The sequence below is a fragment of the Mixophyes fleayi genome, chromosome 4 (assembly GCF_038048845.1).
Source record: "Mixophyes fleayi isolate aMixFle1 chromosome 4, aMixFle1.hap1, whole genome shotgun sequence".
Classification (NCBI taxonomy): Eukaryota; Metazoa; Chordata; class Amphibia; order Anura; family Limnodynastidae; genus Mixophyes; species Mixophyes fleayi.
Genome location: NC_134405.1, coordinates 268,879,262 through 268,893,456, shown reverse-complemented (window position 1 = coordinate 268,893,456; position 14,195 = coordinate 268,879,262). Strand labels below are relative to the sequence as shown.

At 40.3% G+C, this 14,195-nt stretch overlaps 1 protein-coding gene across 1 annotated transcript in view; it reads left to right on the top strand.

Annotated features, from left to right (window-relative positions):
• The window catches only part of FSTL4 (follistatin like 4), a 1,520,806-nt gene that overhangs the window by 1,413,381 nt on the left and 93,230 nt on the right, over nucleotides 1-14,195 (top strand). The window contains exon 12 of the mRNA XM_075209744.1: nucleotides 10,541-10,659. Within this exon, the coding sequence (XP_075065845.1) occupies nucleotides 10,541-10,659 (119 nt within the window). The remainder of the gene's footprint in view (nucleotides 1-10,540; nucleotides 10,660-14,195) is intronic.

Here is a 14,195-nt window from a genome sequence, read left to right as displayed (position 1 = left end):
TTTCTAGGGAAGCAGGCCAAGAGGTACAGGAGGTGATGGAATAGTAGAAGGAGCACACAAGGGAAGAGGGCCCTGCTCCTGAGAGCTTACATCCTAAAGGAAAGGGGGAGACACAAATAGGGTTGTACTAACTGGGAGAGAGAATCTGGACCAGGGAGTTAGGAGGAGGACTGATAAACTAGAATAAAGAAATGAGTCTTAAGGGCACGCTTGAAGCCTTTGAGAGTAGATGCTACTCTGATGGAACATGGAAGATTGTTCCACAGCTGGGGAGCAGCCCAGGCAAAGTTCTCGAAACGGGAGTGAGAAGAGGTGATCAGTGAAGTAGTCAGGCGCCGATCACAGGCAGAGCGGAGGTGGCGGTTAAGAGTGTAGTTAGAGATGAGTTTGGAGATGTAGGGAGGGAAGGATTGATTAAGAGCTTTAAAGATGATGGTGAGAAGTTTAAATTTAATTCTGTAAGCCATGGGAAGTCAGTGTAGTGACTGTCGGAGGGAGACAGCAGAGATATAAGGGAGGGACAGAAAAATGAGGCAGGCAGCAGCATTGAGGATAGACTTAAGAGGGTCTAGGTGAAAGTCAGGTAGGCCAGAGAAAAGGAGGTTACAGTAGTCAAGGCGAGAGTGTAACAATTCTGACCAGGTTTTGTTACTTTCCCTGTCTGCTCTGTTTTTCTGTGCATCACATGACTCACCCCCAGGGCGTGGTCACTTTACCTGCTCTATTTAAACTCAGCACCGACAACTGCTCACTGTCAATGCAACTTGTTGCTAGCCCGATTCCTTGGACTCCTGTGTATCCTGTGTCTTCCTGTGCATGAGTGTATATATATATATATATATATATATATATATATATATAAAATAGTGGAAAAGACAACGGCGCTCAGTGTAAATTAAAACAACACGTGAACAAACGTGCTCATAAGCATATAAATTCCCATACAGTAGGCTGCTTCACTTTTGTACATCAGATTGCAGATGTAAACCTATAGAAAAAAGAGAAGCGCCAAACATAGTGTATTATCACCAATTAATTAATGTGGAAATAATTATTCCAGATTAGCCCCGTACCAGATTGCAGATGATAAATTGCACATCTTTGTGATATTCCACTGGAATTCAAAACTGGCCTCCGAATTGGATTTACACACTAGGGGCTAGATTTACTAATCTGCGGGTTTGAAAAAGTGGGGATGTTGCCTATAGCAACCAATCAGATTCTAGCTGTCATTTTGTATATGGTACTAAATAAATGAAAGCTAGAATCTGATTGGTTGCTATAGGCAACATCCCCACTTTTTCAAATCCGCAGCTTAGTAAATCTAGCCCTGGGCTCAAAAGGAAATAGCAACACAATAGTGTAGTACATTCATGACAAGTGCGTTATTTTCATAAAAAATAATAAAATTTAATAGACATGGCACATTCCAAAAAGACAAATATATTGCCCGTACATTGAATAAAATATAAGCAGGCTTATCTGTGACAGAAAGTTCCAAATTAATCCAAGCATGGACCGGAAACTCCTCCTGCTGCTGGCTGGAGCACACAGAGAAGAATACTGCCTCCTTGCCGCGTTTCGTCCGCAATAGACTTTTTTTAAAAGCCAGCATTTTTCAATGTACGGGCAATATATTTGTCTTTTTGGAATGTGCCATGTCTATTAAATTTCATTATTTTTTTATGAAAATAACGCACTTGTCATGAATGTACTACACTATTGTGTTGCTATTTCCTTTTGAGCCCTAGTGTGTAAATCCAATTCGGAGGCCAGTTTTGAATTCCAGTGGAATATCACAAAGATGTGCAATTTATCATCTGCAATCTGGTACGGGGCTAATCTGGAATAATTATTTTCACATTAATTAATTGGTGATAATACACTATGTTTGGCGCTTCTCTTTTTTATATATATATATATATATATATATATATATATATATATATATATATATATATATATATATATATATATATGTTTTTCATTGAATTTTTGAAAAACTACATCGTGTCTTGCCTCCTTATTCTGCACCTAGTAGACTCAGCATCTAGTCGTGTACAGGCCTGCTCTGACTATCAGACCTGTAACTACCAGCACCGTAACAATTTGCACTGACCCAAAAAAGGAAATGAACACCATGGACGATCCCACTACCAAGGACCTATTTCAACACCTAATAGGGAGAGTGGAAAAACAAGAGACCAATCAAGATCGACTCATGCAGTTCTTACAGGATGTATCCTCTCGTCTGGATTCTTTTCAGGACACTCTGGCATCCTCCCATAAATCTAAGACATCTGCTGAGTCTTCTGCTAACACAACCACCATGTACCCACAAATTCCTAATCCTCCTATGTACGATGGGAACCCCAAGTCAGGTAGAGGATTCATGAATCAGTGCGCAATTCACTTCGATTTATTGCCCAGAAACTTTCCTACGGATAGGGTAAAAAATTGCCTACATTTTGTCCCTTCTTTCTGGTCAAGCCCTGGCCTGGGCCTCACCCCTATGGGAGAAGAATGACCCCTTGCTGCAAAATTATACAGAATTTCGGACAACCTTCAAAAACATTTTTGATGAACCTGGTCGGCTTTCCAGTGCAGCTACAGGAATTCTTCGTTTACGACAAGGTTCTCATTCTGTGGGACAATATGCTATCTTATTTAGGACAATGGCCTCCGAGCTGCGCTGGAATGACGAAGCACTGGTGGCCACGTTCTAGCAAGGCCTATCTGATCAAATAAAAGACGTGTTGGCTTCCCGTGACCTCCCATCTTCCTTGGATGATCTGATCTCATTGTGTGGCAAAATAGATCTTCGATTCAAGGAGAGGGTTCAAGAAAAGGAACAGATTCGGTGTCCTAATCATCGCCCTGTTTTCCATAACTTAGGGGCCGCTAAGCCCCGAACGGAACCCATGCAAGTGGGTAGGTCCCGCCTCTCTCCAAGTGAGAGAGAGAGAAGATTTAAAAATAACCTGTGCCTCTATTGTGGAGGGAAGTCCCATCCCATCAGTAGTTGTCCTACGCGTCCAGGAAAACGCTCAGACCAAATAGAGCAAGTGGGAACCCCGTTAGGTCTGTTTGATTTTTCCCTCAACAGTTCTCATCACAAAGAGAACCTCTTGTTGTTTGTTTTTTGGGAATCTCTCTATTCCGTTGGATGCTTTTCTGGATTCTGGTGCAGCCGGTAATTTTATTGCCGCCACTGTGGTTGAAAAATATCATATTCTTACTACACCACTAGAACGTCCTGTACGCCTCACAGCTATCAATGGCAGTAATATTCCAGGAGGCTTCATTCAGTTCCGGGCGGTTCCCCTCACCCTTCAAATTGGAATCCTGCACCAGGAAAAAAATATCCTTCCTAGTTCTTCCAAAGACCATCAATTCCCTTGTGTTAGGTCTGCCATGGTTACGTCTCCACTCCCCAACTCTGGACTGGCATACTGCTCAAATTTTGTCCTGGGGATCACGGTGTCAGTCTCACTGTCTGAAGAAAGTAGTACCTCTTCATCTAACCAATGCATTGTCATTACCATCTTTACCTCATCAATACCAACAGTATGCAGACGTCTTCTGTGAAAAGGAGGCAACCAACCTTCCCCCTCATCGCATTTGGGATTGTGGAATCGAACTTCTTCCTGACAAACCTATTCCTCATGACCGTGTATATCCCCTTTCTCTTCCTGAGACCCAGGCAATGTCTACATATATTCAAGAAAACCTGCAAAAAGTTTTTATCCGGAAGTCCACCTCTCCGGCTGGTGCTGGATTCTTTTTCGTTAAAAAGAAGGATGGCGGCCTCCATTGATTTTCGAGGACTTAATGCTATTACCGTTAAGAATAGGTATCCGTTACCCCTCATCTCCGAGCTGTTCAACCGCATTAAAGGCGCTACTGTGTTCACCAAATTAGATTTACGAGGGGCCTACAATCTCGTTCGTATTAAAGCAGGTGACGAATGGAAAACAGCATTTAACACACATGATGGGCACTTTGAATATCTTGTAATGCCCTTTGGGCTTTGTAATGCTCCAGCTGTATTCCAAACCCTCATGAATGATATTTTCCAAGACCTTCTCTATCAATTCGTCATCATCTACCTGGACGATATTCTCATATTTTCTCGAGACCTCCCTTCACATAGGGAGCATGTAGGTCAAGTCCTGACTCGTCTGAGAGAACACAACCTCTTCTGTAAACTTGAAAAGTGCCTTTTCGAGCAACCGGGTTGAAAGCTATCCAACGCTTCCTTGGCTTCGCCAATTATTACAGACAATTCATCAAGGGGTATTCTACCATCATTGCCCTCATTACTGCTCTTACCAAGAAATCAGCCAATCCCAAGCTTTGGTCCCCCGAGGCCATCTCTGCCTTTGAGCATCTAAAGGCAGCCTTCTCTTCTGCTCCTATTCTTCAGCAACCTGATTGCCAACGTTCCTTCTTCTTGGAGGTAGATGCATCTTCTGTGGGCACTGGTGCAGGTTTGTCTCAGCGTAACGCTTCTAGGAAACTACATCCATGTGGGTTTTGTCTCTCGCAAATTCCTCCCAGCAGAAAAGAATTATGGTATAGGAGATCAAGAATTATTGGCTATTAAATTAGCCCTGTCTGAATGGCGACATCTCTTGGAAGGGGCCTTGTTTCCTATTACAATATATACAGACCATAAGAACCTAATTTATCTCCGTTCGGCTCGAAGTCTGAATCTGCGTCAAGCCAGATGGTCCTTGTTCTTTTAAAGATTTGATATTAGACTTACCTTCCGTCCGGGATCAAAAAATAAAAAAGCAGACGCACTTTCTAGGTCCTTTCATTCCGAAGACCAGGATTCTCCTGAGGACATTCATCCCATCTTTGACCCTAGTTGTCTCTTACTCCTGTGAATAAATCTACTTGCCCTCCAGGCCGGACCTTCATATTACCACATCTACGTCTCAAGTTGTTACGCAGGGCCTATTTATCTCGCTTCTCGGGTCATGTTGGAGCCAAGAAGACTGGAGAACTCCTGACCCGGTACTATTGGTGGCCATCCCTTCTGAAAGATGTAAAATCATGTTTCTGCCTTCTCTAAATGTGCACAACATAAGATTCCTCGACATAGACCCTTCGGTCCTCTTATTCCTCTACCTGTTCCTGAAGTACCCTGGTCTCAAGTATCTATGGACTTTATTACTGATCTGCCTCCTTCAAAAGCTCATACAGTTATCTGGATGGTGACAGACCGTTTTTCGAGAGCAAATCATTTCATTCCTCTCAAAGGACTCCCTTCTTCCGCATTGTTGGCAGAACTTTTTATCAAAGAAATATTTCGCCTCCACGGCTGTCCACTCCATATCGTGTCAGACCGTGGTTCAGTTTGTTTCAAGGTTCTGGAGATCCTTTTGTTCAGTTAGGCATTAAATTGGACTTTTCATCGGCATACCATCCTCAGTCTAATGGCCTGACCGAACGGACTAACCAAGAGCTCGAAAAATTCCTATGAATGTATGTGTCTGCTCACCAAGCGGATTGGCTGGAACTCCTCCCATGGGCTGAATTCGCCCATAACAATCATTTCCATGAAGCTGTTGGTAATTCACCCTTTTTTGTCATGTATGGATGTCATCCCAGACCACCTACCTTTTCTCAAACTCCTATCTCCTCAGTTCCTGCAGTAAATTCCCTGCTACGCAAGTTTTCTCTCATTTGGACTCAAACCAAAAGTAATCTGGAGAATTCTGCTGCACGGGCCAAAAATTTTTTGTCTGGTTATCCACAAAAATATCCGTTTAAAAGTTCCTAGTATGAAACTAGCACCCAAGTTTATCGGTCCCTACCGAATCTCCGAGATAATTAATCCAGCAGCTTTCAGATTGGAACTTCCATCCTCACTACGGATTCCCAATGTGTTTCATGTCTCTCTGTTAAAACCTGTGGTACAAAATCAATTTTCAAGAGTCACAGCTTCTCCGCCTCCGGCTACTTCTCAAGATCAAACTGAATATGAGATTAAACAACTATTGGACTCTCGTAGATCCAGAGGATCACTGCAATTCCTGGTCGATTGGAAAGGCAATGGGCCTGAGGAACGTTCTTGGGTTAAAGCTTCAGACATTCATGCTCCTCGTTTACTCAAACAGTTTCGGAAAAGATTCCCTAAAAAAATATTGTAGGTGTTCGGAGTCCACCCCTAGGGAGGGGGGTACTGTAACAATCCTGACCAGGTTTTGTTACTTTCCCTGTCTGCTCTGTTTTTCTGTGCATCACATGACTCACCCTCAGGGCGTGGTCACTTTACCTGCTCTATTTAAACTCAGCACTGACAACTGCTCACTGTCAGTGCAACTTGTTGCTAGCCTGATTCCTTGGACTCCTGTGTATCCTGTGTCTTCCTGTGTATAAGTTTCAGTTCTCTACCTAGTGCTGGAGCACTTCTACTGGGATTTACCTGCTGCAAGTATCATCTTGTGCATATTACCAAGACTTTGTTTTCTCTCTATTGTGCCTCTACTGATTCACAGCCTGCTGCAAGTCTGTTCATGTGCACATAACAAGACTGTTATTGTGTTTATCCTTGTCACGCTCCGCCGTGGCTATTGGACACCTGCATATTATCATCTGTGCTGTGAAGACTGCTATTGTGTTTACCACCTTGTCACGCTCCGCAGTGGCTATTGGACACCTGCATATTATTATCTGTGCTGTGAATAGACTGCTATTGTGTTTACCACCTCGTCACGCTCTGCCGTGGCTAATTGACATCTGCATATCATCATCTGTATATATATATATATATATATATATATATATATATGTTTTTCATTGAAGTTTTGAAGAACTACATCGTGTCTTGCCTCCTTATTCTGAACCTAGTAGACTCAGCATCTGGTCGTGTACAGGCCTGCTCTGACTATCAGACCTGTAACTACCAGCACCGTAACAGAGAGCTAGCAAGTGAGTGAACAAGGGTTTTCGTAGCTTCCGCGGTGAGAAAGGGGCGTATCTTGGATTTATTCCGAAGGTGGAAGTAGCAGGATTTTGAGAAGGACAGAATGTGAGGCTTGAATGAGAGGTAGGAATCAAGGATGACCCCAAGGCATCAGACATGAGGGACAGAGGCAAGGGTAGTGTTATTAACAGAAATAGAGAGGGGAGGATGTGGGAGAGTCCTGGAATGGGGGAAGACGATAAGTTCAGTCTTGGAGATATTGAGGTTATGGAAGCACTGGGACATCCAAGATGAGATGGCTAAGAGACAGCAGGAGACACGAGACAGAAGGGAAGGGAAGAGGGCAGTGGGTGAAAGATAAATTTGGGTATCATCAGCATAGAGGTGGTACTGGAGCCCAAAAGAGCAGATGAGGACACCAAGGGAGGAGGTGTAGAGGGAGAAAAGCAGGGGGCCAAGAACGGAACATTTAGGAATGCCAACAGGTAAGGAAAGAGGAGGGGATGCACAGTCATGTGTAGAGGCTAAGAAGGAGCGGTTGGTGAGGTCAAAGGAAAATCAGGAGGACAGTGTTACAGAGGCCTATAGACTTGAGAGTTTGTAAAAGGAGTGCGGGGTCAACGGTATCTAAGGCAGCAGAGAGAATGATGCAAGTATTGTTTTACACCAAGTTTGCTGTTTTAGTGTTTCTAGACCTTTTTTCAGATGTTTCTATGGTATACTGAAGTAAAATTACAAGCATTTCAAGTGTCAAAGGCTTTTATTTATAATTACATTAAGTTTATGCAAAGAGTCAATATTTGCAGTGTTGACCCTTCATTTTGAAGACCTCTGCATTTCGCCCTGGCATGCTGTCAATCAACATTCTTGCCTAATCAATGCTTGGAATTTGTCAGAATCTGTGGGTTTTTGTTTGTCCACCCGCCTCTTGAGGATTGACCACAAGTTCTCAATGGGATTAAGGTCTGGGAAGTTTCCTGGACATGGACCCAAAATTTCGATATATTGATCCCCGAGCCGCTTAGTTATCACTTTTGCCTTATGGCAAGGTGCTCCATCTTGCTGGAAAAGGCATTGTTCATCACCAAACTGTTCATGGATGGTTGGGAGAAGTTGCTCTTGGAGGATGTTTTGGTACCATTCTTTATTCATGGCTGTATTCATAGGCAAAATTGTGAGTGAGCCCACTAATTTGGCTTTAGAAGCAACCCCACACATGAATGGTCTCAGGATACTTTACTGTTGGCATGACACAGGACTGATGGTAGCGCTCACCTTTCCTTCTCAGGACAAGCATTTTTCCAGATGCCCCAAACAATCTGAAAGGGGATTCATCAGAGAAAATAACTTTACCCTAGTCCTCAGCAGTCCCACCCTGTACCTTTTGCAAAATATCAGTCTGTCCTTGATGTTTTTCCTGGACAGAAGTTGCTTCTTTGCTGGCCTTCTTGACACCAGGTAATCCTTCAAAAGTCTTTGTCTCACTGTTCGTGCAGAAGCATTCACACCTGTCTGCTGCCATTCCTGAACAAGCTCTGCACTTGTGGGAGTGGGCTCACTCACAATTTTGCCTAAGAACACAGCCATGTATAATAAATTTTACCAAAACCTCCTCCAAGAGAAACTTCTCCCAAACATCCTAGAACAGTTTGTTGATGAACAGTGCCTTTTCCAGCATGATGGAGCATCTTGCCATAAGGCAAAAGTGATAACTAAGTGACTTGGGGATCAAAACATCTAAATTTTGGGTCCATGGCCAGGATACTTCCCAGACCTTAATCCCATTGAGAACTTGTGGTCAATCCTCAAGAGGTGGGTGGACAAACAAAAACCCATAAAATCTGGCAAACTCCAAGCATTAATTAGGCAAGAATGAGCAGCCATCAGTCAGTATGTGGCCCAGAAGTTGATTGACAGCATGCCAGGGCGAGTTGCAGAGGTCTTCAAAAAGATGGGTCAACACTGCAAATATTGACTCTTTGCATAAACTTAATGTAATTGTAAATAAAAGCCTTTGACACTTATGAAATGCTTCTAATTTTACTTCAGTATACCGTAGCAACATCAGACAAAAAGCTCTGAAAACACTGAAACAGGATACTTTGTGAAAAGAATGGAGGAAACCCACTAAGGGGTTAATCTGCGCTCGCGGACGAAAATTAAGAACAAATAATTAACACTAATAATATAATAATAAAAGAAGAAAATATATAATAAATATAATGTAATAAAATACTATAATAAATATAATAAAATCTGATATCAGCAACCACTGCAGCAAGCCAAAGGTCTATTGCACAGCCAATTAATTCCAATGCACAAGAAAAAGAAAAAGGGAGGGAGGCTGCGGAACAGTGATAAATAAATAACATATGTAAAAATGTGTGTGTGTGTTTCTGGAGGACCTCTTAAATAAATGAAGATGAGCAGAAAAATAATACTTTCTTAAAAAGCACATTTAATAATACATAAATAAAACACATAACTGCATAATATGAACATATATAGATAAATAAATTAATTAATTACATAGTAAGCTTGCGAGCAGGGCCTTCTCACCTCTTTGTCTGTTTTACCCAATTTGTTTATTAGTTTATTATGTTTGTCCCCAATTGTAAAGCGCTGCGGAATATGTTGGCGCTATATAAATAAATGATGATGATGATGATGATAGTTAGCCCATAACGTGGTAAAAAAACCACTGAAACGTATATCCTCAATGATAATGGAATCTAATAGAATTGCTCGTGCTCAGATCGTAATGTTGTCAAATGGAGTAAAATGAAGGGAATAACCCTTATATCCTTCTCTCAAGGAAATTATCCAGCTATAGGCGTATATTGAGAAATAAACAATCGAAACGGAAACCACGGGCAACAGAGGCTCAACATAATACAAGTTCTGGTAATCAGTCGTTACATAGTTCCCTGTTGAATGCCTCTTTAATGTTGCTCCTAGTGAGATTTCCAAAATATGTTTCCTAGATCAAATCAAGCAGTTATTCACTTATCGGTACCGGCTTTGATCTCCAGAGTAAGTCCAGGAAATAGGGCATCCGTATGGCAGTATCAATCACTCCTCACAGCGCCCGTTCGAATGAAGGCGATACCTGTTCAAGTGTAACCTAGATAACAATCTGGCTAGAAACCAGACAGGCAATAGCTCCGTTCCTACTGAGCGATCATCAGAGCACGAATATATTCCAGAAAGGTGGTATCCTTGCAACAAATATAGACCCACTGGCGCGTTTCGTGCTGTACTGAGCATTTTTTCAAAGCTGGTAATGGGTCTAAAAGTATTTGTTTAAATAGAGCTGAATGGGGATAGATGCTTTCCATGTATTGTATAAACAGCTAGTGATATGTTCTCATCTCAGCTGCATATGGCATATGCGTTCCGCAGCGCAGCCTCCTCCCCTTAAACTTTGTAAAAAGCAATATTTGTGTCATTCTCAAAACTTTTGGCCATGACTGTACACAATGTTTTCATTGTGAAAATGAATTCCTATATATAAATAATGTTGTACTATCATGGTGTCTTATTGACCTTCTTTGTATGGCAAAATAATCCAATTATGTCTGCTTTCTTCTCATTTTCCCATAGGCTTGAGTGTGGGGAACATGTTTTATGTCTTTTCCGATGATGGAATCATAATAATTCAGCCAAGAGAATGTGAGATCCGACGACAGATCAAGCCCACTGAGAGGATTCTTACAAGCTCTGTATGTTGGTGCAATTAACATATTAAATGTTTTATAAAACTGCAACACCGGTTTCTTCTACTAGATGTTATCAATATTCCAAAAATTATTTTAACATTCAGCAATATAGTTTCACCTTACACAGTCAGTTGCTTGGAATTATTTTTTGCTTCTAGATAACTTAGTTTAGTTCTGACCCACTTGCGCCCACTCAATGTTGGATGGCCACCTGGTGCTACGTTATGTGACACATGATTGTATTCAGTACCTTTTAGAGATTCTAAGTCACTTTAGCAACAACAGTTAGAAAGTACAATAATACTTTTATTGTGCAAAAACAAACACTAAAAAATGTAGCAATTTTACCACATTCACTGTCCCTTACCCCACTAGTCAAATGACTGCAGTCACCATAGTTTTCTTGTCCCTTGGTTCTGACTTGCCCTGATATTCTCAACTCTACCAGCATGATAGAAATGAAGCATAAGGTTTTCCTGCTTCAACAGACTTACCAAGTAACTGGACTAAACTTGCCTAAACTTAAAGACATAGACTTTTCCAAGCAAGGCTTACACTACAGTTTTAATAATAGATTGGTTCCCATGCTCAGGGGGTTGGGCCAGGGCAGGTTTAGATATTGGCCATACCAAGGATTTGCAGCTGTCGTAAAGAACTTTTACTGGGCAGTTCCTTCCCAAACCCACACCCCCCCTAGTGGTCTGCCTCCAGGTTTTTTAGCAGGGGGTAACTCTAGCTTTAGGGCAATGGTTTGTCTCAAATTGAGATTCATTTCAACCAATATTTAACCATCCAATATCCAGTAAAATAGCTATTTAAACACAGTTTTTCTTTCAAACTAAGGAATTTCTATAATAATGTTTAGCTCAAAAGCTTGCAGAAGAGCCCTCACCTTTGTAATGTTCTGATCAAGATAATACCCTCCCCTGCCTGGTTAAGACAGAAGGCACAATTACCATGGAACTTCCCGTATCAGGCTGTCTTAAAATATGCCAAACCTAATGCATTACAGGTACTAATAACAAGGATAATGTTATATTTGTGAACCCACCTGGCATAATTTAAGAACATGTAAAAAATCACACATCAAAATACATACAACACAATTCGTTAGTCCATACAATTACTGGCACAGAATCCCTGATCTCACCGCAGGTGGAAAGGGTATAAAAGGATTAAATATTTAGAGAACTTTGGAAAATGGCATTTACTTTGCAGTGGATGAGCTTTCTTTTAATTGTGTTTAAATTAAATTTATTTCCATTGTTGGGAGAGAGAACCATTGTGTTTATTGCATAAAACGATGAGTACTTTGCTACCCATGGACAATATTTTTCCGGCAACAAAGGCTTTTCATAGATATAGAGTACTAAAAAGTATTCTCATTATCATTTAATAACAACTCTAATTTTGATGATTCTTCTTCTTAAGTCTAGTAGGCATGGATAAGTTATTGTGGAATGAGCTTCAATATGTTAACATTGAAAAATGACCTAAAAGAGCATAAAACCAGAAAGTAGGAGCTAATAAAAAAAGTATTGCTCTGATTGGAGAGCCAGAAGTCTATTTCTTCAAGTATAATAAAAACAACTACTTTCTTCTTAGATACATACAATCAGTGTATTTTAGTTAAAACAGCAATGTTCACTTAACAACAAGGAAATTCCTGACTATTTATTTCTAATTAAAGCAGAAATCCCACATTATTCTTCAAATAGCAAGTTCAGTATCTTTTAAACAGGCATCTTTCTTAGTTGTATTCCTCAAAATCTCTCTAGAGAGCAGACAAGTATGGCTGCCAGCCACACACACACACACACACACACACACACACACACACACACACACACACACACACACAGATTCAGACACTCAGCATGTCCTATTAAGACAGAGGGAGGAGAAGGAGGGGAGAGGGTTTTATAGTGCAGACAGAGCTCAGATGGGTATTTCAAAGCCTTTCTGCACACTACATCATATACCATGTGGCTGAGGTTGCCACATGTCACGACACTATGTAAACTGTGCAGAATTATAAACCATTAATAGCAGCCTGAAGAAACAAATTAAAATATGTATTAATATTCTTCTTAGAGCCTGTCACAGTGATTTTTGTTTAAAAAACAAGCCTATTTTTATGAGATAGCTGCTTTAAGTTGGCTCTACAATTTTACTGTTATTTATCTTTTTCTGTTGTGGAAATATATTCTTGAGATTTTCCAATGATTTATTGCTTAAACTCGTACTGTATATAAAGCTGTTAAATTTATGCGCAGAAAAAAATACATTTTAAATTAATACATTGCTCTACATAGATGTAATATTCAAACATAATACATTTTAGAGAAACTGGCTTGATATATGTCCATGTGTATATCTTGATTTACATATCTTGTGTGAAGTAGCTCTGTGCATGCTCAGAAAAAGACCTTACGCCAATGAACGCAATTGCATGCAATTCAAGTCTGAACACAAATGACACTTATAACTGCCTATGACTTGGGAGGGAAGAGGCAGATGAACGTAGGCCATGTATAGTAAGGCCGTGCCGAGAGTAAGCCAATGCAGATACATCCGATTCAAGTCCTGGATTTCTCATAAGTATGCCAGATTTCAGTTGTATTACTTTCATCAGCTACAGGGCAGGTGTAAATGCCGACTGAGAGTGATGACTTATATGACATAGACTTTGAATTAACAACTACACATATGTATGCCACTAACTAGCACAGAGCATGTGTATGCAAGTAAGATTGACTATATAAATGCATTGTATGTACAGTACACATTAAAACCATCTCATGTTTTTAATGTAAAAAAAGTAAAATCCATATTTTTATTAATGATTATATTGTTAAGAGTAGTTCATATATTTTGAAATGTAAAAGTATTTTTAATATGATCTGATATGACCATGTAAGAAATAGACACTTGTGCATATACTGCAGTCTGTTGTGTGTATGTACAGCAAATTACATTTAGACAGAACATACTTACTCCCAGGTTCATGTCAAAACTTCAGATACACTTGTATTTGAATATGGTCGGAACTACGCACAAGTTTGGTACTCTTGAATCAGGCCCACTGTAGCTAAAACAGGTAGTTAGTAATGTAATCCCAATTTACATGTAAACATTTAACGTGAGATTAATTATTTTGCTACAACAAACAAAAAAACTGTCTGGATTTTAGGACTTTTATTTAATACACATGTAGAAAAGTTGATTTGCTTTACTGTTCTCTAAAATGAAATACTATGGGACATTTATGCAAACTGTCGATATGTAACTGTGAAGAAAATGTGCCATAATTTAACAATCAATCACGTTTCTTTTCATTTGTTACACTATAGTAAAAAAATTACAATTAGAATTTTTTATGGCATTTTAGTGGTATTGTCACTTGCCTTGCGTCCTGGGACAAATCCTACCTGGTCTGAGTGAATTATTTTAGGAAGAAATGGCTTTATTCTGTTAGCAATAAACTTGGCATATAATTTAATGTCCACATTAAGCAGAGATATAGGTCTATAACTTGG